The 26,470-nt window shown below is 48.6% G+C and overlaps 1 protein-coding gene across 4 annotated transcripts in view; it reads left to right on the top strand.

The window, feature by feature from the left end:
• LOC140398328 (STE20-related kinase adapter protein alpha-like) overlaps nt 1-26,143 on the top strand; it is a 125,910-nt gene extending 99,767 nt beyond the window's left edge. For all 4 annotated transcript variants that reach the window (XM_072486900.1, XM_072486898.1, XM_072486896.1 and 1 more), the window contains 3 exons: nt 11,002-11,243; nt 17,407-17,449; nt 21,150-26,143. In XM_072486900.1, the coding sequence (XP_072343001.1) occupies nt 11,002-11,243; nt 17,407-17,449; nt 21,150-21,302 (438 nt within the window). In that variant the 3' untranslated portion in view covers nt 21,303-26,143. The remainder of the gene's footprint in view (nt 1-11,001; nt 11,244-17,406; nt 17,450-21,149) is intronic.
• The last annotated feature ends 327 nt before the right edge of the window (nt 26,144-26,470 follow it).

Below are 26,470 nucleotides of genomic sequence, written 5' to 3'. Positions count from 1 at the left end.
GTGGAGGGGACGGAGTATTCGGCCATAGCCGTTTCGGACCATGCCCCGCACTGGGTGGAAGTGGGGCTGGGAGAGGAGAGGGACCAACGCCCGCTGTGGCGGTTGGATGTGGGACTGTTGGCAGTTGAGGTGGTGTGTGGTAAGGTAAGGGGGTGTATTGAAGGTACTTGGAGGCCAATGACAATGGGGAGGTGCGAGTGGGGGTGGTATGGGAGGTGTTGAAGGCGGTGATCAGGGCAGAGCTAATCTCCATCAGGGCTCATAGGGAGAAGACAGAGGGCATGGAAAGGGAGAGGTTAGTGGGGGAGATTCTGCAAGTGGACAGGAGATACGCAGAGGCCCCGGAGGAAAGATTACTTGGGGAAAGGCGACGGCTCCAGACGGAGTTTAACCTGTTGACCACTAACTTCCGGATGCGGCGATGACCAGCTGAGTCGCACGTTTCGGCAGCTCCCTGTGAAACGGACTTTTGGGCTCTTGATAGGAGCCCCAACGGCAATTTTAACGGCTGAAAACACCGTGCGGTAAGCCAGAAGGGTGTTCCCCCTGGACACGGATGGAAAAAGGAGAGGAAAGTGGCCGGATTGCAGCGGATCCTTTGGAACAACGGCAAGGAAGGCAAGCAGAAACCAAGATGGCGTCGGAAGGTGGCAGTTTCATATGGGGCCCTGAACAACAAGAGTTTTTGAAACGCTGCGTGGAGGAGATAAAAAAGGAAATGAAGAAAGAGTTGTTGGCCCCGATATTACAGGCGATTGAAGGGCTGAAAGAGGAACAAAAGACCCAGGAGCAGGAGCTTCGGGTCGTGAAGGCGAAAGCAGCAGAGAATGAAAACGACATACAGGGCCTGGTGGTGAAGTCGGAGATGCAGGAGGCACACCAGAAACGATCTGTGGAGAGGTTGGAGGCACTGGAAAATAACGCAAGGAGGAACAACTTGAGGATTCTTGGCCTTCCTGAAGGTGTGGAGGGGGCGGACGTCGGGGCATATGTGAGCACGATGCTGCACTCGTTAATGGGAGTGGAGGCCCCGACGGGTCCGTTGGAGGTGGAGGGAGCATACCGAGTTATGGTGCGAGGACCGAGAGCAGGAGAAGCTCCCAGAGCCATAGTGGTGAGATTTCTCCGTTTTAAGGATAGAGAAATGGTCCTTAGATGGGCGAAGAAAACTCGGTGTAGTAAATGGGAGAACGCGGTGATCCGCGTCTATCAAGATTGGAGTGCGGAGGTGGCGAGAAGGAGGGCGAGCTTTAATCGGGCCAAAGCGGTACTTCACAAAAAAAAGATAAAGTTTGGAATGCTGCAACCGGCAAGACTGTGGGTCACATATCAAGGGAGGCACCACTACTTTGAGACGGCGGATGAAGCGTGGACTTTTATTGTAGAAGAAAAATTGGAATGATTGGACTACGAAAATGAACGTTTGGACAAAGTGGTGGGACGAGTGCGGGGGGGGGGGGGGGGGCGAAGAGGGATTGTATGATTAATCCTGCGGTATGGTAACTTTTCTTTCACCCACAGGTGGTGATGGGGGGAGGTGGGGAGGGAGAGGAGATGGGGCGTTGGCCATGGGAGGCGGGGCCGAGGGAAATGCGCGGGCTTGGTTCCCGCGCTATGATAATTATGGCGGGAATAGAGAAGCAGGAAGGAGGGGGCGCCACACGGGGCGAGCCGTGATCACGGGGGGAAGCCGAGGTCAGCCAGAGTTTGCTGACTTCTGGGAGCAACATGGGGGGAGTAATTACGCTAGCGGGGGGTCTGGCGGGGGGGGGGGGGAGGGGGGAATTACTGGGTTGCTGCTGCTGGGGAAAGGGGGGAGTGGGTGCGGGAAAGGATGGGTGGGGGGGCACCGTCTGGGAGAAATACAGCCGCGTGGGAACTGGGCGAGAAGCTGGAAAAAGATGATGGCTAACCGGCAAGGGGGGGGGGTGGGAAGCCCCCCAACTCGGCTGATCACGTGGAGCGTGAGGGGGCTTAACGGGCCGATAAAGAGGGCACGAGTACTCGCACACCTTAAGAAACTTAAAGCAGATGTGGTCATGTTACAGGAAACGCACCTGAAACTGATAGATCAGGTTAGGTTGCGCAAAGGATGGGTAGGGCAGGTGTTCCATTCGGGGCTGGATGCGAAAAACAGGGGGGTGGCTATATTAGTGGGGAAGCGGGTAATGTTCGAGGCAAAGACTATAGTGGCGGATAACGGGGGCAGATACGTGATGGTGAGTGGCAAATTACAGGGAGAGATGGTGGTGTTGGTAAACGTGTATGCCCCGAATTGGGACGATGCCAATTTTATGAGGCGAATGCTAGGACGCATCCCAGACCTAGAGACCGGAAAGCTGATAATGGGGGGAGACTTTAACACGGTGTTGGAACCAAGGCTGGATAGGTCGAAGTCCAGGACTGGTAGGAGGCCGGCAGCAGCCAAGGTGCTTAAGGATTTTATGGAGCAGATGGGAGGGGTGGACCCGTGGAGATTCAGTAGACCTAGGAGTAAGGAGTTCTCGTTTTTCTCCTATGTCCATAAAGTCTATTCACGCATAGACTTTTTTGTGTTGGGTAGGGCATTGATCCCGAGGGTGAGGGGAACGGAATATACGGCTATAGCCATTTCGGATCATGCCCCACACTGGGTAGACTTGGAGATAGGGGAGGAAACAAGAGGGCGTCCACCCTGGAGAATGGATATGGGACTAATGGCGGATGAGGGGGTGTGCTTAAGGGTGAGGGGATGCATTGAAAAGTACTTGGAACTCAATGACAATGGGGAGGTTCAGGTGGGAGTGGTCTGGGAGGCGTTGAAGGCGGTGGTTAGTGGGGAGCTGATATCAATAAGGACACATAAAGGGAAGCAGGAGAGTAAGGAACGGGAGCGGTTGTTGCAAGAACTTTTGAGGGTGGACAGACAGTATGCGGAAGCACCGGAGGAGGGACTGTATAGGGAAAGGCAAAGGCTGCATGTGGAATTTGACTTGCTGACCACAGGCACTGCAGAGGCACAATGGAGGAAGGCGCAGGGTGTACAGTATGAATATGGAGAGAAGGCGAGCAGATTGCTGGCACACCAATTGAGGAAAAGGGGAGCAGCGAGGGAAATAGGGGGGGTGAGAGACGAAGATGGAGAGACGGAGCGGGGAGCGGAGAGAGTGAATGAAGTGTTTAAGACATTTTATAAAAAATTGTATGAAGCTCAACCCCCGGATGGGAGGGAGAGAATGATGGAGTTTTTGGATCGGCTGGAAATTCCCAAGGTGGAAGAGCAGGAAAGGATGGGATTGGGAGCACAGATCACGGTAGAAGAAGTGGTGAAAGGAATTAGGAACATGCAGACGGGAAAGGCCCCGGGACCGGACGGATTCCCAGTTGAATTTTACAGAAAATATTTGGACTTGCTCGCCCCGCTACTGACGAGGACCTTCAACGAGGCAAAGGAAAGGGGACAACTGCCCCCGACTATGTCAGAAGCAACGATATCGCTTCTTTTAAAGAAGGAAAAGGATCCGCTACAATGCGGGTCCTACAGACCAATCTCCCTCCTCAATGTAGATGCCAAGGTCTTGGCCAAGGTAATGGCAATGAGAATAGAGGAATGTGTCCCGGGGGTGGTTCATGAGGACCAAACTGGGTTTGTGAAGGGGAGACAGCTGAACACGAACATACGGAGGTTGTTAGGGGTAATGATGATGGCCCCACCAGAGGGTGAAACGGAGATAGTAGTGGCGATGGATGCCGAGAAAGCATTTGATAGAGTGGAGTGGGATTATCTGTGGGAGGTGTTGAGGAGATTTGGGTTCGGAGAGGGGTATGTTAGGTGGGTGCAGCTGTTGTATAGGGCCCCAGTGGCGAGTGTGGTCACGAATGGACGGGGATCGGCATATTTTCGGCTCCATAGAGGGACAAGGCAGGGATGTCCTCTGTCCCCATTACTGTTTGCACTGGCGATTGAGCCCCTGGCGATAGCGCTGAGAGGTTCCAAGGGATGGAGGGGAATACTTAGGGGAGGAGAAGAACACCGGGTATCTTTATATGCGGATGATCTGCTACTATATGTGGCGGATCCAGCGGAGGGGATGCCAGAAATAATGCGGATACTTGGGGAGTTTGGGGATTTTTCAGGGTATAAATTGAACATGGGAAAGAGTGAGCTGTTTGTGGTGCATCCAGGGGAGCAGAGTAGAGAAATAGAAGACCTACCGTTGAGGAAGGTAACAAGAGACTTTCGTTACCTGGGGATCCAGATAGCTAAGAATTGGGGCACATTGCACAGGCTAAATTTGACGCGGTTGGTGGAACAGATGGAGGAAGATTTCAAGAGATGGGATATGGTAGCATTGTCAATGGCAGGGAGGGTGCAGGCGGTTAAGATGGTGGTCCTCCCGAGATTCCTTTTTGTGTTTCAGTTTCTCCCGGTGGTGATCACGAAGGCTTTTTTCAAAAGGATAGAAAAGAGTATCATGGGTTTTGTTTGGGCCGGGAAGACTCCGAGAGTGAGGAAGGGATTCTTACAGCGTAGTAGGGATAGGGGGGGGCTGGCACTACCGAGCCTAAGTGAGTATTATTGGGCCGCTAATATTTCAATGGTGAGTAAGTGGATGGGAGAGGAGGAAGGAGCGGCGTGGAAGAGATTAGAGAGGGCGTCCTGTAGGGGGACCAGCCTGCAGGCTATGGTGACAGCCCCATTGCCGTTCTCACCAAGGAACTATACCACGAGTCCGGTGGTGGTAGCTACACTGAAGATTTGGGGACAGTGGAGACGACATAGGGGAAAGACCGGAGCACTGGGGGGGTCCCCGATAAGAAACAACCATAGGTTTGCCCCGGGGGGAATGGATGGGGGATATGGAATGTGGCAAAGAGCAGGTATAACGCAATTGAAAGATCTATTTGTGGATGGGAAGTTTGCGAGTCTGGGAGCGCTGACCGAGAAATATGGGTTGCCCCAAGGGAATGCATTCAGGTACATGCAATTGAGGGCTTTTGCGAGGCAGCAGGTGAGGGAATTCCCGCAGCTCCCGACACAAGAGGTGCAGGACAGAGTCATCTCAAAGAAATGGGTGGGGGACGGTAAGGTGTCGGATATATATAGGGAAATGAGAGACGAAGGGGAGACTATGATGGACGAACTAAAAGGGAAATGGGAAGAAGAGCTAGGGGAGGAGATTGAGGAGGGGATGTGGGCTGATGCCCTAAACAGGGTAAACTCGTCGTCCTCGTGCGCCAGGCTAAGCCTGATTCAGTTTAAGGTATTACACAGGGCACATATGACTGGAACACGGCTCAGTAAATTTTTTGGGGTGGAGGATAGGTGTGCGAGGTGCTGGAGAAGCCCAGCGAATCATACCCATATGTTTTGGTCATGCCCGGCACTACAGGGGTTTTGGATGGGGGTGACAAAGGTGCTTTCGAAAGTAGTAGTAGTCCGGGTCGAACCAAGCTGGGGGTTGGCTATATTTGGGGTTGCACAAGAGCCGGGAGTGCAGGAGGCGAAAGAGGCCGATGTTTTGGCCTTTGCGTCCCTAGTAGCCCGGCGCAGAATATTGCTAATGTGGAAAGAAGCCAAGCCCCCGGGGGTGGAGACCTGGATAAATGATATGGCGGGGTTCATAAAGTTAGAGCGGATTAAGTTCGTCCTAAGGGGGTCGGCTCAAGGGTTTACTAGGCGGTGGCAACCGTTCGTCGAATATCTTGTGGAAAGATAGATAGGGGAGAACAAAGAAGGCAGCAGCAGCGGCCCAGGACTGGGGGGGGGGGGAATGGGGGGGGGGGGGGGTGGCCTGAGACAAGGCAGTTGCCAATTAGGGCTAGTTTTTATTTTTTGTTATTTAATATTTATTTATTTGTTGTTGTTTTTGTTTAAATTTAAAAAAGGTCATTATCTGTATTGTTACAATGTTGTGTAAAGGATGCACAATGTACTGTGTTGGTTGACCAAAAATTTTCAATAAAATATTATTTAAAAAAAAAAAAAAAAAAAAACCTGTTGACCACTGGGAAGGCGGATGCACAGTGGAGGAAGGAGCAGGGGGCGACCTACGAGTACGGGGAAAAAAATTGCTGGCCACGAGGATTGAGGACTGTGTCCCGGGGGTGATACATGAGGACCAGACGGGATTTGTAAAGGGCAGGCAATTAAATACGAATGTGCGACGGCTCTTAAACATGATAATGATGTCATCGGAGGAGGGAGAGGCGGAGATAGTGGCAGCCATGGACACGGAAAAGGCCTTTGACCGAGTTGAGTGGGAGTACCTCTGCGAAGTGCTGCGTAGGTTTGGGTTCGGGGGAGGGTTTATTAGCTGGGTTAAGCTCCTTTACAGCGCCCCGGTGGCGAGTGTGGTGACGAACCTGCGGAGGTCGGAGTTCTTTCGGCTGTACCGAGGAACGAGGCAGGGGTGCCCTTTGTCCCCCCTGTTGTTTGCATTGACGATCGAACCCTTGGCCATATCACTGAGGGAGTCTAATAAATGAAGGGGGGTGGTCCGCGGGGGGAAAGAGCATCGGGTGTCGCTATATGCGGACGACCTGCTGCTGTATGTGGCGGACCCAATGGAGGGGATGGTGGAGGTTGTGCAAACTTTGAGGGAGTTTGGGGAGTTCTCGGGCTATAAGCTCAATGTAGGGAAGCGCGAGCTTTTTGTACTACAGGCAGGGGACCAAGCAAGAGGGATAGGGGACATACCGCTGAGGAGGGCGGAGGGTTTTTTTCGGTATCTAGGGATCCAGATAGCCAGGAGCTGGGGGGCCCTACACAAACTGAATCTGATGAGGTTGGTGGACCAAATGGAGGTGGACTTCAAAAGATGGGACATGTTGCCGCTCTCGTTGGCGGGTAGAGTGCAGTCGGTAAAAATGGTGGTCCTTCCGAGGTTTTTGTTTGTGTTCCAGTGCCTCCCCATCGTGATCACCAAAGGCTTTTTCAAGAGAGTAGGGAGGAGTATTATAGGGTTTGTGTGGGCGAACAAAACCCCGAGGGTAAGGAGAGGGTACTTGGAGCGCAGTAGGGACCGAGGAGGGCTGGCGCTGCCAGACCTAGGGAGCTACTACTGGGCAGCAAACGTGGCGATGATCCGAAAGTGAGTTATGGAGGGTGAGGAGGCGGAATGGAAGAGGATGGAGATGGCGTCCTGCAAAGGAACGAGCTTGGGGGCGCTGGTGACGGCGCCATTGCCGCTCTCGCCATCAAAGTACACCACGAGCCCGGTGGTGGCGGCAACGTTAAGGATCTGGGGCCAGTGGAGACGGCATAGGGGTGCAGTGGGAGCCTCGGTGTGGTCCCCGATCAGGGCTAACCACCGGTTTGTCCCGGGGAAGATGGACGGGGGTTTCCAGGGCTGGCACCGGGCGTGCATTAGAAGAATGGGGGACCTGTTCATCGACGGGACATTTGCGAGCCTAGAGGCACTGGAGGAGAAGTTTGAGCCACCCCCGGGAAATGCATTCAGATATATGCAGGTGAGGGCTTTTGTGAGGCGACAGGTCAGGGAATTCCCACTGCTCCCGACACAGGAAATTCAAGACAGGGTGATCTCGGGTGTATGGGTCGGGGAGGGCAAGGTTTCGGCAATACACCAAGAGATGAAAGAAGCGGGAGAAGCGCTAGCAGAAGAATTGAAGGGCAAATGGGAGGGGGAGTTGGGGGAGGAGATCGAGGAAGGTTTGTGGGCTGATGCCCTGAGTAGGGTCAATTCCTCCTCCTCATGTGCCAGGCTCAGTCTGATACAATTTAAGGTGGTTCACAGAGCGCACTTGACGGGGGCGAGGCTGAGTAGGTTCTTTGGGGTAGAGGACAGATGTGGAAGGTGTTCAGGGAGTCCGGCGAACCATGTCCATATGTTTTGGTCATGCCCGGCACTGGAGGGGTTCTGGAGAGGAGTGGCGGGAGCAATATCTCAGGTGGTGAAAGTCCGGGTCAAGCCAAGCTGGGGGCTAGCAATATTTGGAGTAGTGGACGAGCCGGGAGTGCAGGAGGCGAAAGAGGCCGGCATTCTGGCCTTTGCGTCCCTAGTAGCCCGGCGAAGGATCTTGCTGATGTGGAAGGAGGCGAAGCCCCCTAGTGTGGAGGCCTGGACAAACAACATGGCTGGGTTCATAAAGTTGGAAAGGATTAAGTTTCCCTTAAGGGGGTCTGCGCAGGGGTTCTACAGGCGGTGGCAACCGTTCCTAGACTACCTCGCGGAGCGTTAGAGGAAGGTCGGTCAGCAGCAGCAGCAACCCTGGGGGAGGGGGGGGTGGAGCGAGAGATTGTTTGAGGGGACGGACGAGCGGGGGATAACATGGAGGGTGGGGGAAACTGGCACGAATGGGCGAGAGCCAGTGTATAAAGCTCTGTAAATATATCATCTTACATGTATCTATCTTGCTCAGGGCGATTTTGCATTATTTTGTTACGGGGGGAGGGGGGGGTTTACTGTTTGTAAGGGGAAAAAATTGTTTTGTTTTGTTAAAATACTTTAATAAATATATATATTTTTTTAAATGAATAAAGAAAGCACTCAAATTGATGGTTGTGCTAATTGAGAATTATGACAGCAATAATCTGAGGGGCATGGATCGTGACCGATTCAGAGGAAGAGGAAACCGCTCAGAAATTGCAGCTGGGTTTGGACAAATCCAAGTGAACCAAACCGTGGCAGCTGAAGACTAACCCAGTTGATGGACATGTAATCTCATTTGGTGGTGGATAAGTAGTTGGCTGTGAGCACTGGGCAGCTGCTATAACTGCAAGATTACGGTGCTGCAAAGTGTGATTAAAATGAGCAGCTAGTTTATATTTTCACCTCTGGTTGGCAAGCACAAGATGGGCTGAATGGCCTCTTTGTGTGCCTGAACATATCTATGCTTCAAAGAGGAATTATGTCAGCTTTGAGCAACACAACGAGTGGAGGAAATGACGTGAATATGGCAAAAGAAATTCAAATGGCACCAGTGCCAAGTATTGGATGTTGGTATGGTGGCACAGTGGTTAGCATGGCTGCCTCTCAGCGCCAGGGGCACTGATTCAATTCCGGCCTTGGGTCACTGACTGTGTGGAGTTTGCACGTTCTCCCCGTGTTCTCCTCTGGGTGCTCCGGCTTCCTCCCACAGTCCAAAGATGTGTAGAGTAGGTAAGGTTATGGGGTTGCGGGGAGGAGAGTGGGACTGGATGGGGTGCTTTTTCGGGGGGTTCGGTGCAGATTCGATGGGTGAGAATTTTTTAAAATTGAACAGCTTCTTCCTTGCAGACTACCTGGTATTAAGTTGATCCTTTCTCTACATCCTAGTTATGACTGTAGCATTCCATCCTGTACTTTCTCCTTCTTTCCCTGTGCACGGTCTGCGTTGTCTGTATAGCATGCAAGAAACAATACTTTTCACTGTATGCATGTGACAATAATAAATCAAATCCAATCAAGTAGAATGAAGGTAGTCAAAGTATTTAAAGGAGAGGGTGAGAAATTTGGAAACTAATGGTCATCTAAACACTAATGTTATAACAGAGCAGCATTCAGCAGAGCAAACTGATCTGTGCTAAAGACAATCTACATATTGGCTATGGTCCTACAGGAAAGCTGGAGAATAAATTTAAGAGCTGAGTGGAGAGATAATTGAAGTCCAAATGTAAAGTGGGAAATAAGGGGAGATTGATGAAGGAAAAGAGAACCAATTTTAATTCTGGAGATGCTGACCTCTTGTGACATAGAAGCATAGAATCCCTGCAGTATAGAATGAGGCCATTCAACCCATCTAGTCTGCAACGATCCCCTGAAAAAGCATCCTACCTAGGCTCACTCCCCACTCTATTTCCGTAACCCCACCTAACCTGTACATCCCTGGACATGTAGTTTTATCATGTCCAATTCACCTAACCTGCCCAGCTTTGGACTGTGGGAGGAAGACTGAGCACCGGGAGGAAACCCATGCAGATACGGAGAACATGTAAACTCCACACAGACAGTCACCCAAGGCCGGAATCGAACCCAGGTCTCTGGCGCTGTGAGGCAGCAGAGCTAACCACTGTGTCACCATGCCACCTGTATGGTCAAAGAGGAAAGGGAGGTTAGAATTGGGATGGTAGTTCGCAAGGATGGATGGTCGGATGCTGCACGAGGGGGGGGGGGGGATGCTGGGGAGGAGAGGGTTCTGAGGAAGGGGCAGTGACCGCAGATTTGAAGGAAACCGGGACAACAACTGGAGGGAGAATGTCAGCTACCATTAGGGCCAAGTGGACAAGTTGGGTGGTCAGCAGTTTATTGGGAATTGGATCATGGAAACAAACAATGGGTCGCGTGGACTGGATGTGCTCAGAGCGGACATAAGGGGAGATGGAAGAAAAACTGGAAAAGGATGTGAATTCAGGGCTAGGATAGGTGTTGCGGGAGGGGGCGTATTAAAGGAAGTTTGGCCAGGTGTTCGAGGGGAAGAGGCTGGGCAGAGACAACTGATCCGATTGTCTCAATCTTTGTGACAACAAGTCCATGAGCTGCTGCAAGTTGTTGTTGGGAGGTGAGACGGCGGGGACAGGGAGAGGAGTTTAACATGGTCCACGGGAAGCCGAGAGCGATTCGTACATCCTGGTAAAGTGAGCAGTTTTAGCAGATGAGAATGGGGGCCGATACTGTTGTAGTCCAGCCAGACCTGGCAATGAATGGCTAAACTATATCCTTTCAAGTATATGTCCCTTGGACTTAAGTGAGCTAAAATGACGGTTGTGCTTGGAGATCAGCCAGGGTGAGAGAGAGTGATAGCATTATTGGAAATTCAGACATTAAAGGTGGAGGTGAGGTTGCGACTGAATAAATCTGTTTCATGGTCACCATTACTGAGACTTATTGAATTTAAATCCCACCAGGTCTGTTGGTGAGATTTAAACCCTTGTCCCCAGAGCATTAGCCTGGGCCTCTTGCCTCACTAGTCCAGTGACATTACCACAATCTATCATCGTCCCCTTTTTCCTCCTTTGTAACTAATGTTTACATTTAAGATATTTACCTCTTATTCCCATGGACCCTTTGCTCTCCTCAGATGTTGCTGGAGAAGTTGAATGGGACAGTGCCGTGCCTATTGGACACCACTACCATCCCTGCAGAGGAGCTGTTGATGACAAACTCTCAATCAGCGGTGGATTCGGGCATCGTCGAGAGCTCTGCCGCTTGTGGAACACAAACAACAAATGGGGAGCAGGTGCAGCATCCATACAACAGGACCTTCTCTGGGCTCTTCCACAATTTTGTGGAATTGTGCCTACAACGGGAGCCTGAGCAGAGGTACCAGCTTTGTCGAAGCACATCAGTGGCTACATTTCATTCGCAAAATTAGATATATGAAAAATCTTTGTGCTTATGCAGCTGATAATGCCAGGGGATGAAACCCTTTCCATTTAACTCTTGTGATATTGAGTACAGATGTTGGACATACAGAGTAAAGTTCCCTTGACTCTGCCCAACTGCAGTCTCTCTTGCAATGAAATGTCAGCCAACTGACTAATCTCCATGAATGCTCTCGGTTTGTTTTTTCTGGGCAATCATCCAAGTCTGATTCTGATGTTAACTTGGTCATATTCGAACATGGGCCACCAGTTGATTGGCACCCCCCCCTAAATCAATGTGGCACATAGCTGAGATTAGCCAATGTGACACAGGAACAAGTCTGGTCTGTATGACACAGCTGCTCACTGCTGTTTTTACCAACTGCACCATTAAGAAGCATTTTTTCAATCTAGCTAATCTACATTCCCCTTACTGCAGTCGTTGCTGTCTGCATCACCCTCACTGCAATATTGCTGCAATCTGTGCTGTCTGCATCACATTTGTGGTGATGTGCATCAATGTAAATGCATGTAGGCTAGCTAGACACTAGAGGGAGCACCAAAGACATCACACACACGCTCAACCAATAGATCAAGTAGATAGGACACGACCAATAAACATTCACGATACACAAGGAGGTGACACGACCACGGGGGCATTACACCAACCCATATATAAAGGACACCACACACATGATCTGCTTCTTTCCAGTGGAGACAGTCAGTGAGTAGAGATACAGGGTTGATTCAATACTACACCCACCACATGGATTGCAGCAGCTGGCTAGTCAGTCTGGGTAGTTGTAGTAGGATTAGCAGTAGTGTTGAACCCGAGTAATAGAAGTGTAAATAGTTTAATAAACGTGTTGAAGTTATCTCCACGTCTGAACCTATCTTTGTCAAGTGCACCACAAGGAAGCCGCTTATGTTACACCTACAACATAACAAATTATGGTACCAGGACTGAACTGTTTCAATGCAGAAAGCCATACCTCAGCGTACAGTGACAACCAGCAACGATACCCAGGCAAGATGTTCGAGATCCGGGTTCCGCAGCAGCTCCAGTGCCACAGCGATCTCCGCGAAAACTGGCGGGCATTCCGGCAAAAGTTTGAAATCTTCCTGGTGGCAGCCAAATTAGAAGAAGTGGCCGATCCTGAAAAAACAGAGCTTCTGCTCACCGTCGCAGGTGCCAGAGCAGAAGAAATCTTTTTAAAATTCATGTTCTCCAAGGGACAAAACAGGAGCGACTTCCAGGCAGTCCTGGACAAATTCGGCAAATACTGGGAGGAAAACACACTCCAACCAGCAAGAAAAGGTAAGAGAAGCGCCAGTACTCACCTCGAGGCCAAGATCCCGGAGCAGAGAATGATTTTGGTCGGCGGCCATCTTTCTACAGGGACTGCAGTTGCGCGAGAAGCGCACAGAACGGGAAGGTCCGTTTGCGCATGCGCAATCACGAAAACGGCCATCGGTAAAGGGACAGCAATCTGCGCATGCACAATCGCTTCCTACGCGCTACGTCACGCGCGTCATTTAAAGCGGAAACGTCCCAAATCAAAGAAAAAATATGATAAAGCCGTAAAACAACCTTCCTTCACCTGGGATGACAGCACAATGCCTCAAATTGAACCAGGAAATGAAACTAACCTCCGAAGAACCCTGCAACAAGCAGTTACCTACACACAAACCGACGATTCCGACCTTGAATACTTCAATACCGACCTTTACATTTTTTCTGGACCTCGCGAGCCCAATGCCAGCTCCGACGCAAACCGTGATGATATGGTCCTAGAAGACTACGACTCGGACGAACCTTTCACCTTGGGAGGCTACCCCAGTACCAAATCCGAACCACAACTAGACGTGTTGCACATTGGCGACCCCGTATTGAATCCGACGCAGACGTGGATTCGTTTTTTGGATTTGAGGATCTTCAGCCCAGCAGATATGACATCCCAACTCGTGAGTGCAGGATGATGCTGCAGCCTGACACCAAGAGACATAGAGCGGTACAAGCCCACAGAGAGCAGCCTGCTGCCACACAGAGCGTGGTCCCTGCACCGCTCAGGGTTCCCAACTCTACGAAAGAAGACATGCAAGACTCCACACCACAGTCCTTGCATGAACAAGAAGTGACTCCAGTGTCACAAGCATCCACAGTGAGCTCGTGGACAGACTCCACGATAGAAGAAACGCAAGACGCCAGAGCGCAGTCCTTGCACACACAAGACGTGACTCCAGTGTCACAAGCCTCCACAGCGAGCTCGTGGACAGCCTCCACAATAGAAGCAACGCAAGACTCCGACGCGCAGTCCTTGCAGGAACAAGACCATGAGGGTCTAGCAACCTCCTCTGACCAACGAGCGGCAGACTATGCAAGTCTGCCATGCTCAAGTAAACAGCAAGAAGACTATGACAGTCTACCACGCTCCAGTGCACAGCAGGACGACCATGAAGGTCTATAATGCTACAGTGAAGAACAAAGCGATGGTGACAGTCCAAGCCCAAATGAAATACAACAGCAAGACAATGACAGTCCACCCACATTTCTTGCGCCATCAGATGAAGTCTCTGACAATTTACCCAACCCAAGTGAACAACAAGCAGCTACTGAGGATCTACCTACGGTAGGTGAGACGAGTGATGACAGCATCCCACTTCCCATGCAAGATGTGCAAAGTGACGGACCTCAGCTAGTGTGTACAGAGGCACTCGACGATCACAGTGAGACCGCTGGTGACTCCGGTGACACCACGATACTTCCACCCTCATTCACTCGAACCTCTCCACAAGTCAATGCATTCCTGCATGTTCCGACTCCAGACGTGCAGCTTCAAGACATCTCAGCTGACTCCAGTAAACCTGCTAATACTCCGGACAGGGAGCATCAACAAACCAACACTGACTCAGTTAAAACAGACCAGACTCCAGATGGGGAGCAGCCAAACGCTGACTCTGATTGACGTAAGCCGGACTTTACTCCAGACAGGGAGTGCCGCAAATTCAGTGATGGCACACTCAGGGCGACAGCAGATGCCACAACGACAGGAGATGGATCATTTAACAATTACACTGGGTCAGTAATAACAAGCAGCAGCTACAGTCCAAGAGGAATACACCAATATTCACCACAGCTATATCCACATTTTTTCCACACCAGCAGTGCAGCCAATGACAGCTCATGATGGACAAACCCAGTATTCAGGCATGCAGCAGCCAGCAGTCTATGCAGCATATTCTCAACCAGGCCAGCACTACGGATTGCCCACTAATGGAAACAAGACCGAAGGAGGACTACCGCAAGCGCAATCTGCACTACAGACTGGATGTCTTAGTTACAGCCAAGGATTTGCTGCACCCCAGCCTGGCCAGATGGCATATTCCTATCAGATGCATGGTTCTAGTTCCACACCATCACCAGGTATTTATGCGAGCAGCAATTCTGTTTCCAATTCGACAAGCTTCAACAGTTCTCAGCAGGATCACCCTTCCAGCACACCACGTGGCCAGAACCAGTATATACAGTCTTATCCAACTTCAACATATGGCACATCCATGACCTCGAATGATACTGTTGATGGTACCTCTTCAACGTCTACACCTTATCAGCTACAAGATGACATCCAACAGCACCATCACAAACATCGAAAAAAGAAAGGGACTCCAAATCAGACAGCGAAGTGATTTGACCACTTCTTGGTTCCTGTGGCGCAGGGACGTTGATGACATTCATAAGCAAGAGAGACATTTGACCATGGTGATTGATGGTTTATGGACTCGCACAAATGATTTTGACTTATTGTTTAATCACTGTTCCCATGACTTCTATATACGTTAACGTATCTACCTGTTCGTTGTTCAATTTTCTTAAAGTGTACAGAAAATATGAACATACAAAAAGGGGGGGATGTGGTGATGTGCATCAATGTAAATGCATGTAGGCTAGCTAGACACTACAGGGAGCACCAATGACATCTCACGCACACACTCAGCCAAGAGATCAGTTAGATAGGAGACGACCAATGGACATTCACGATACACAAGGAGGTGACACGACCACAGGGGGGCATTACACCAACCCATAGAAAAAGGACACCACACACATGATCTGCCTCTTTCCAGTGGAGACAGTCAGTGAGTAGAGATACAGGGTAGATTCAATATTACACCCACCACATGGATTGCAGCAGCTGGTTAGTCCGTCTGGGTAGCTATAGTAGGATTAGCAGTAGTGTGGAACCCGAGTAATAGAAGTGTAAATAGTTTAATAAACATGTTGAAGTTATCTCCACGTCTGAACCTTCCTTTGTCAAGTGCACCACAAGGAAGCCGCTTATGTTACACCTACAACATAACAAATCAACACTCACTGCAATATTACTGCAATCCGTGCTGTCTGCATCACCCTCACTGCAATATTGCTACAGTCGATGCGATCTTGCATCACCCTCACTGCAATATTGCTGCAGTCGATGCTGTCTGCATCACCCTCACTGCAATATTGCTGCAATCCGTGCTGTCTGCATTACGCTCACTGCAATATTGCTGCAATCCGTGCTGTCTGCATCACCCTCACTGCAATATTGCTGCAGTCGATGCTGTCTGCATCACCCTCACTGCAATATTGCTGCAATCGTGCTGTCTGCATCACCCTCACTGCAATATTGCTGCAATCTGTGCTGTCTGCATCACGCTCACTGCAATATTGCTGCAATCGTGCTGTCTGCATCACCCTCACTGCAATATTGCTGCAATCCGTGCTGTCTGCATCACCCTCACTGCAATATTGCTGCAATCGTGCTGTCTGCATCACCCTCACTGCAATATTGCTGCAATCTGTGCTGTCTGCATCACGCTCACTGCAATATTGCTGCAATCGTGCTGTCTGCATCACCCTCACTGCAATATTGCTGCAATCCGTGCTGTCTGCATCACGCTCACTGCAATATTGCTGCAATCCGTGCTGTCTGCATCACGCTCACTGCAATATTGCTGCAGTCGATGCTGTCTGCATCACCCTCACTGCAATATTGCTGCAATCCGTGCTGTTTGCATCACGTTCACTGCAATATTGCTGCAATCTGTGCTGTCTGCATCACGCTCACTGCAATATTGCTGCAATCCGTGCTGTCTGCATCACGCTCACTGAAATATTGCTGCAATCGATGCTGTCTGCATCACCCTCACTGCAATATTGCTGCAGTCGATGCTGTCTGCATCACCCTCACTGCAATATTGCTGCAATCCGTGCTGTCTGCATCACCCTCACTGCAATATTGCTGCAATCCGTGCTGTTTGCATCACGCTCACTGCAATATTACTGCAGTCGTTGCTGTCTGCATCACGCTCACTGCAATATTGCTGCAATCCGTGCTGTCTGCATCACGCTCACTGCAATATTGCTGCAATCCGTGCTGTCTGCATCACGCTCACTGCAATATTGCTGCAATCCGTGCTGTTTGCATCACGTTCACTGCAATATTGCTGCAATCTGTGCTGTCTGCATCACCCTCACTGCAATATTGCTGCAGTCGATGCTGTCTGCATCACCCTCGCTGCAATATTGCTGCAATCGTGCTGTCTGCATCACCCTCACTGCAATATTGCTGCAATCGTGCTGTCTGCATCACCCTCACTGCAATATTGCTGCAATCGTGCTGTCTGCATCACGTTCACTGCAATATTGCTGCAATCCGTGCTGTTTGCATCACCCTCACTGCAATATTGCTGCAGTCGATGCTGTTTGCATCACGCTCACTGCAATATTGCTGCAGTCGATGCTGTCTGCATCACCCTCACGGCAATATTACTGCAATCCGTGCTGTCTGCATCACCCTCACTGCAATATTGCTGCAGTCGATGCTGTCTGCATCACCCTCACTGCAATATTGCTGCAGTCGATGCTGTCTGCATCACGTTCACTGCAATATTGCTGCAATCCGTGCTGTTTGCATCACCCTCACTGCAATATTGCTGCAGTCGATGCTGTTTGCGTCACGCTCACTGCAATATTGCTGCAGTCGATGCTGTCTGCATCACCCTCACTGCAATATTGCTGCAGTCGATGCTGTCTGCTTTACCACTCTTGGCTGACACTTGTCTTTGTGTGTTCTTTCTAGACCCTCAGCCAGTACATTACTCAACCATTCGTTTGTGAAGCAGGTATGTGCATCATGATTTATCCTTTATATATTTAGTTTCCCTGTCCCTCTGTACCTTCTCAGATCCCCAAGGTTCTGTATTTTTACAGGCAAAAGGAGAGTGGAATAACGCATTCTACAGGATGAGGCTTTTCTCCAAAGCTCACAGTTGACTGTACTCACTGCATATCATCTTGGGAAGGGAGATGGAAGTGAGATTGAGAAAGGGGTTTATAGGAAGAACCCGCAGATGGAGAGGAGATTGTGGGAGATAAGTTGAAAGAAGGGATGAGAGAGGTCAGGTCTGGAACACGCAAAATAGAGGCAAGAGTAGACCACTTGGCCCATTGAGGCTGCCCCATTCAATATGATCGTGGCTGATCTTGGGCTTCAACTTTTTTTATTTTTTAAAATATAAATTTAGAGGATCCAATTCATTTTTTCCAATTAAGGGCAATTTAGCGTGGCCAATCCACCTACCCTGCACGTCTTTGGGTTGTGGGGGCGAAACCCACGCAAACACTGGGAGAATGTGCAAACTTCACACGGACAGTGACACAGAGCCAGGATCGAACATGGGGCCTTGGCGCCGTGAGGCAGCAGTGCTAACTACCGCGCCACCGTGCTGCCCTGGGGTTTCAGCTCTAACCGACTCCCTATATCCCTCGATTTCCTCGCGAGCCTAAAGATCTATCTATCCCGGCCTTCAATGTATTCACCGACGGAGCTTCAGCAACCCTCTGGTGGAGAGAATTTCTCCTCATCTCAGTCCGAAATGATCGACCCCCCTAACCCTGCGACTGTGTCCCTGTGTTTTAGATTCCGCAACCGGCAGAAACAATCCCTCAGCATCCACGTTATCATCAAGCCCTTTTAAAATTTTGTAGGTTTCAATGAGATCGCCTCTCATTCTTCAAAACTCCAGAAAATATGAAAGGAAATTATTGCGGATGCTGGGATCTGAAACAAAAATAAAAAATACGGGACAATCTCAGCAGGCCTGACAGCATCTGTGGAGAGAGAAGGGAGCGAACGTTTTGAGTCTGGATGACATTGTCAAAGCTAGAGAGTACTGGAAATGGGGTCAGATTTCTACTGTTGTTTGGGGGGGGGGGGGGCTGCTGTGGGGCTGGATTGGTGGAGATTGGCAAAGATGTGAACAGATAGACAAAAAGAATGTAAATGTATTAAGGCTAGGAAGGGCGCTGATTGTGGCCCATAGAGTTTGGAATGTGTTAATGGCAGAACAACAGTGAGCAGTGTGTCAAAGGACAACTGGGAGCAGGGAACAGATGGTCCAAGTGGGGTGGGGGAGGGGGTCAATGGTGGGAAAATCATATCAATGGAAGAAATTAAAATAAATTGATAGAAATAAAAATGGGGTGAAAGTGGAGGAGAGAGTTCACAGTCTGAAGTTGTTGAATTCAATGTTAAGCCCGGAAGGCTGTAACGTGCTTCATTGGAAGATTAGGTGTTTTTCCTCCAGTTTGCGCCAGACTTCACTGGAACATTGCGGCAAACCAAGGATGGACATGTGGACGTGAGAGCAGGATGGTGAGTTGAAATGGCAGCGACAGGATGGTCTGGGTCCTGGCTTGCAACGGACCAAAGGTGTTCTGCAAAGCAGGCAGTAGTCTGAGTTCAGTTTCTCCAATGTAGAACAGAGCGCATTGAGAGCAGCAAATAGACCAGGTTGAAGGAGGTGCATGTGAAGCACTACCCCACTTGAAAGTGTTTAGACCCCCGAGATGGTGAGCATGGAGGAGGTAAAGGACGGGTGTTACACCTGCGATTGCATGGGAAGGTGCTGTGGGACGACGTTGAGGTGATGGGGGAGTGGAAATGGGTATCCCGGAAGGAATGGTTCCTGCAAAATTCTGAGGGGGAGATGTTTGATGGTGGCATCATGCTGGAGTTTTGGTGGAGCTGGTGGAGGATGATTCTTTGAATGCAGAGGCTGGTGTGGTGAAAAGTGAGGAAAAGGGGTGACCCGCTATTCTGGATGAATGGGAAGGGGGTGATAGCAGAGGTGCTGGAGATGGGTCGGACATGGTTGAGAGCCCTGTTGACCACAGTGGGTGGGAAGCCACAATTAAGGAAGAATGAAGACACGTCAGCAGCACCGTTTTGGAAAGTGGCATCATCGGAGCAGAGGTGATGTAGGCGAAGGAACTGGGCGAATGGGATGGAGTCCTTGCAGGATGTGGGGTGTGAAGAGGCTGTAGTCGAGGTAGCTGTGGGAGTTGGTGGGTTTGTAATGGACAGACTATCCCCAGTCCTACTCCAGCCCCAACCGCAACTCTTTTATCGGTACATTGATGACTGTTTCTGGACCTGGGCCTGAGAAAATGTATTAATTTCACTTTCAATTTCCACCCCTCTCTCCTTCACAAAATCCATCTCTGACACTTCCATTCCCTTCCTTGACCTTTCTATTTCAATTTCTGGGGCTAGGCCCACACCAGGGCCAAACACTCTTTTCAAGTGAGGCAGCGCTTCACGTGCACCTCCTTCAATCTGGTCCATTGCATTTGCTGCTCCCAATGCAGTCTACTCTACATTGGAGAGACTAAATGGAGGCTGGGTGACCGTTTTGCAGGACACCTTCGGTCCTTCCGCAAACAGGACACGGATCTTCTGTTGCTTGCCATTTTAACTCACCGTCCACATGTCCATCCTTGGCCTGTGCAGTGTCCCAGTGAAGCCCAGAGTAAACTGGAGGAACAGCATCTCGTTTTCCAATTAGGCACATTACAACCTTCTGAACTTAACATTGAGTTCAACAACTTCAGATTGTGAACTCTCTTCTCCACCTTCACCCCATTTTTATTTCTATCAATTTAATTTCAGTTCTTCTATTTGTCTGTTTTTCCCTCCCCATTGGTTTCTCACCACACTTGGGCCATCTGTTCCGACTTGCCCTTTGACACACTGCTTACCTTTGTTCCACCATTCACACATTCTTCATGCCACTGTCAGCACCCTTCTTAGCATTGAACACCACCATTTACATTCCTTTTGTCTTTCTGTCCACAACATCTTTGTCAATCTCCACCTATCGCTGGCCCCCAACCCACAAAAGTATAAATCTGACCCTATTTCCAGTTCTCTCCAGCTTTGGCAAAGTGTCATCCAGACGTAGCTTTGGCTCCCTGCACAGATGCTGTCAGCCCTGCTGAGATTATCCAGTATTTTCTGTTTTTATTACAGAGAAGAAAAACCCAATTTACTGAGCCTCTTATCGCAGGACAACCCTCCTCATCCCAGGGAGAATTTAGTGAATCCTTACTGTATCTGCTCCAATGCAAGAATATCCTTCCTTAAATGTGGAGATGCTGGAAGTTGTGAAGGTCTCTAGTCTGTTTTAATAGTTAGTGAAATGAAGCTGGTATCGAATGTATTTCTGTTTAGATTGATAGGGACTCCAGAAACTGGGGAATGAATTTTGGAAACATTGCTAAGTGGATAGAATTTCTTTGGTGTGAATGGTGACACATTCATACCAAAACTGGAGGTTAAGACCATTTTAGACTTTTTTTACTGTTAAGTTATTACAAATGTTGGCCTTGCCAGTGACACACTCCTCCCATGAAAGAATGAAAATGGGTTTTCTACATGGAGGGGTTGCTGCTCTGGTTTTACAGTTTGTCAGCTCCCCATTCTGTCCATTCCACTCCTCCTGAGCTGTGACCAATCACTGATTCTTTCTTCTTTTCTTCAAGCTGAAGCGTCGAGTGGTGGAGGTGCTTCCCGACCTGCTCCGACCCGTCACCCCTATGACCGGCATGGAAGGAACTCACCCACACGAGTTGCGAGGAATGGCCGGACTGGCGTCCAGCCTAGAGCAGCTGGATGTGGAGGATTGGGACTTTTGAAAGCGGAGCTCATGCAGCAGTTGCACGATGCTGATGGTCTTTATTTGTATTTTTTGTACATAAAAAGCCAACTTCATTGATCTACAAATGTTAGCTGGGATCCAGCGACCTGTGGTACTGATGGAAGCTGAATAATGTGCGTGCCCATCAAACCAGCTCAGGTGGATCAGGGACCACTGACTGAACATTGTTGCTCAACTTGGAACTTAGCATTTCAGATCAAAATCTTTACCCTTTTACTGTAACTGTACCAGCAGCTAGTGAATCATGAGTGCAGCAGCAGTGTACTTACACCACTCGTGAGTACACAGATATTGTCACCCACCCACACTCCTTGTGAGTACAGACAATGTCTTCACACTTCACTGCTTGTGAGTACAGAGTCACCGTACTCTAAACCTTTGTCACAGTGGAGGGGGTGAAGCGTACGCTGATAATATTTTACTACCTTCTTACATAAAATCCCTTTATACCTGAATTGTTATTTATTCAGATTCAGTCAACATTAAAGTTACATTTGGATATAAATCTGTGGCACCCTTGTACACTGGATAAGTCCCAGATGCAAAAGGAAACCTGATTCTGAATTTTCCAATTCAACATTCTGTCAAGGTTAATTCTTTTTCATTGCACAGTGGAGCGACATCGGGGAGTGGGGGGGGGGCATTTTCCAGTCAGTTGCTGCCTCTGATTGATGAGTCAGGAGAACATGGGCTGGGCTTGAGTGTGAGATCCATGTTGAGGTTGGGCTCTATATGGATCCCATCAGAGCTAGAACAGGAGCAGTTTGCAGGATCTCTTCTAATAGGACCTGGACTCAGCTGAGCCGCAGTGCAGAATTCGAAATTTCACTCCACGGAGAAACCGAGCATTTTTGAGTGATGCCCCAAACCAAGATCCTCCAGTGGATCTGAGCTGCGTCTAACCTTGTACGAGCAAACTTGCCAGATAGTCACAAGCCTGTGGGATCCACTGAGGTGGTCACTTTCTGATGGCTTCTTTTTGAAAAAGTAGGTTTCCCAACTCTTCCATGATTGTCCCGAAGTGAGTATTTTAATCACCTGAGCAGTGCCGTCAGCAACCCAGCAGAACGATAATGTGGCAATAAAAGTGTGGTTTTTCATTTTCTATTAACATTTTTGTTTATTGTTTTTAAGAAAGAGAGTTCGGGTTTTCTATCCCAGTCAAAGATATTTATTCAGTTTCTGACCACAGCAGCAATCATCGTCGCTCCCAATATACAACTTTTTGTGACGCTACTCTTTGTGAAATTGCCAGACTAAAGCTTCTTGCATCCCATCTATGGGACTATGACAGTTGGAGGGAAGCGGGTGATGGAATGATCTACCTGGCACCTCATTCGTCGCAAATCTGGTCTTATCTAGTATTGCCATCAAAGAGTCTATAGAAATACAAATGCAGATGACACAATTACCTGGTGTAGGACAGAAGAGAATGTTATTGCTGCATCTCCACGTTCAAATATTGTGCAAGTAGATAACAGGGCAATTTGTTCAGAGCAATCTCATCAAGGAGATCAGCCCTGTAATTGCTTGAAAGAAGTGCAGATCAAATAGCAGCTCCCAATGCAGCTATTGATTTTTATCGGTATATTTTACCACAACTGTTTTTAAATCAAATCTCATCAGTAAAATCACTCTTGACACTAAACCAACAGTGTTGAAAATGTTGACTTGACACGGGGATGGCAAGCTTTCCCCTCCGTTCAAAGTCATGAATATAAGCTCTGCTTGACTGACCTGAGCACATAATCTAGGCTAATACTTCAGTACAGTGCTGAGGTGGTGCTGCAGGGTTGAGTGGCCCTCTTTTAGATGAGATATATTATTGTTGGGGTGAATTACAAAAGAAGCTGTGCCTCCTATCGAACGACGTTACCCTGAGGGCTGGCGGGCAATCAGCCCTGCGCCAAAACTTGTTACTGTTTTCAGTTGTTACAAGATCTTGCTGTATACAAATTGGCTGCAACATTTGCCTCTGACTGCCTCCGATGCAATTTCAAATTCTAAGAAAGCGAAAGGTATTACAGGATATGCAAGTTTTTTTTTTGGTGCTTAGGCCAGAAGGAAGATTCTTGGAAGTTGGAATGGTTTGCACTGAAAAAAATAAAAGTTCTGTGAGGCTGGTTTTCAGCCCCTCAACCACACAATACTTTGGGTGCAGGTTATAGAAACCACCTGAGTTCACTGTCACAAGTAAAAACAAATTTAGGATATGCCAATTCCTACCAGATTCAAACCCAATACCTCCACCTCCTCCTCAACTTTGGTTTACATCAATCTCAAAAACTTGGAAAAACTGACATAATCCCAGAACATTTACAGTTTGAAACATAAATTAAAACTGAGAAACAATCTCAAATAAAAAGAAACACGTGCATTTTTATAGCACTTTTCACAACCTGAGGATATCACGGTGGCCTTTACAACCAAACAAATACTTGAAACTGTTCTAACGTAGGAAACACAGCTGCCAATTTGTGCAAGTAAGCTTCTACAAACAGCAATGGGATAATGACTGGATCATCTGTGATGTTGACCGAGGGATGAAGCTTGGATGAAAAACAGCAGTTCTTCAAAATAGTGCAAGATTTTGCTCCCACACAATTGACAGTCACTAAGCAATCGTTTTAACACATCATCCAACATACAGTGGGTGGGAACTTCTGTGCCCCTCCCCTCATACCGGGCAATGTGTTGCGCAGCAGCTGATCCCGCTGCTGTCAATGGGGTTTCCCATTCTAGGCAGCCCCCACCACTGGGAAACCCATGGCGGGGTTTCCCTTCTGTAGGATTAGAAGATCCTGCCGGGGAGAACAGCTGGGAAACCCACAGCACGATTGGAAGCTCCCGCCAGCAAAAACGACTGGAAAATTCCAGCCAGTATCTCCACAGAGCAGCACTCCCTCAGTACCACTGGAGTGTCAGCCTTAATCTTTAGCTCAACTTTCTGGTGTTGGACTTGAACCAACAACATTCTGACTTGCAAACAAGGGTGCATACACTGAGCCATGGCTGACACCTATATTTTTGTTGAAGGGCAGTGCTTTTCAGTACCTGTATAAGTAAATTTCCTAATTGTTACAAACAAATGTTAACCAGAGAATGAGAAATTAATATCGAAAAGAGAGTGAAAAATGGATAAAAGGGAAAGAGGCAGGGAAAATGACAGGGGCTAAAAAAATGTGGCAGAGATACAGAAGGTAGTGAAAAGAATAGGTGCAAAAGAGTGGTAAATGGACAGATAGTGAGTGGTTGATGGAAATAGAGGATAGTTAGATTAAAGAAAAAGACCAGCGAAATGAGAAATAGACACATCTTGGAAAGAAGGCAAGAACAAGAGGCTTTGTTTACACCCAGTAACCTATCCATAGTGACCATCGGTCTGGTGGAAGGGATACTACAAAGAGGACTTTTTTGTTCTTGGGATGTGAGAAAAGAAAGACTGCATTTGTATATCACCTTTTTCCAACCTCAGCATGATCCAATCCATTTTACAGCCAATGGAAGTTTTAGAAGTATAGTCACTGTTGCGGGAATAACAGCACCAATTTGCACACAGCAAGATTCCACAATTGGCAGTGTGATAATGACCAGATAGGAGTAGACCATTCAGCCCCTCGCCCCTGCTCTGATATTCATTTTCATTGTGACTGATTTTCTATTTAATACCATTTTCCCACATTATCCCCCATACCGCTTGATATCTGTTATCTTTAATATTATTATCTTTAATATCGTGAAGACTTCAATATACCTAATGACAGTCTACTGGGGTAAAGAAGTCCTATGATTCAACACCCTCTTATTAGAACATGGAACATACAGTGTAGAAGGAGGCCATTCGGCCCATCGAGTCTGCACCGACCCTCACTTCCACCCTATCCCCGTAACCGAATAACCCCTCCTAACCTTTTTGGTCACCAAGGGCAATTTATCATGGCCAATCCACCTAACCTGCACGTCTTTGGACTGTGGGAGGAAACCGGAGCATCAGGAGGAAACCCACGCAGACACGGGGAGAACGTGCAGACTCCACACAGACAGTGACCCAGCAGGGAATCGAACCTGGGACCCTGGTGCTGTGAAGCCACAGTGCTATCCACTTGTGCTACCATGCTGCCCTTATTCTGAGACTTCGCCCCCTAATTCCAGAACGGAACCGGCCCATGCCAAGGGAAGCATCCTTCCTGCATCAACCCTGTCGAACCCTCTAAGAATTTTGTCACTCCAATGAGATTACCCCTCATTCTTCTAAACTCGAGAGATTACAGGCCCAGTCTCCTCAATCTCCCCTCATTCCACCATGCCAGGAATTAGTCTGGTGAACCTGCATCGCACTCTCTCTCCGGTATGGATATCCTTCCTTAACCAATTCTAAAGATTCACCACCCTCTTGAGTGAATAAATTGCTCCTCAACTTGGTCCTAAATGGTCTGCCCCTTATTCTGAGACTGTGTTCCCTGGTTTCAGATTCCCAGCCGGGAAAGACATCCTTTCTGCACCTACCGTGTCTTTCCCCTTAATAGTTTTGTAAATTTCAATGAGATCACCTTTCATTCTTCTAAACTGTGGAGAATACAAGCCCAGTCTCCTCCATCTCCTCTCATCGGGCAGTCCCACCATCCCAGGGATTAGTCTAGTGAACCTACATTGAACTCCCTCTCTGGCATGTATATCCTTCATTAGGTGAGGAGATGAAAACTGTACATCGTACCCCAGGTGCAGTCTCACCAAGGCTCTGTACAACTGCATCAAGTTTCTTATTTCTGTATTCAAATTCTCTTGCAATAAAGGTGAACATACAACTTGCCTTCTTAATTGTTTGTTGAACGTGCATATTTGCTTTAAATTATTTATGAACAAGGACACCCAGGTCCCTTTGGACGCCAACACTACCCAATCTCTCACTGTTTAGGAGGTACTCTAACATTCTTGGTTTTCCTCCCTCAGTGGTTAACTTCACATTTTTTCACAATATATTCCATCTATTACGTTCTTGCCCACTCACTTGGCCTGTGTCTAATTCCCCTTGAAACCTCTTTGCATCTTCCTCACAATTGACATTCCCAGCTACTTTTGTGTCAACACCAAACCTGGAGATATTGCATTTGATTTTTGACATAGACTGTGAATAGATGGGGCCCC

Source organism: Scyliorhinus torazame, chromosome 21 (genome assembly GCF_047496885.1).
Source record: "Scyliorhinus torazame isolate Kashiwa2021f chromosome 21, sScyTor2.1, whole genome shotgun sequence".
Classification (NCBI taxonomy): Eukaryota; Metazoa; Chordata; class Chondrichthyes; order Carcharhiniformes; family Scyliorhinidae; genus Scyliorhinus; species Scyliorhinus torazame.
The sequence above is the reverse complement of the archived record's forward strand: the minus strand, read 5'-3'. Positions and strand labels throughout refer to the sequence as shown.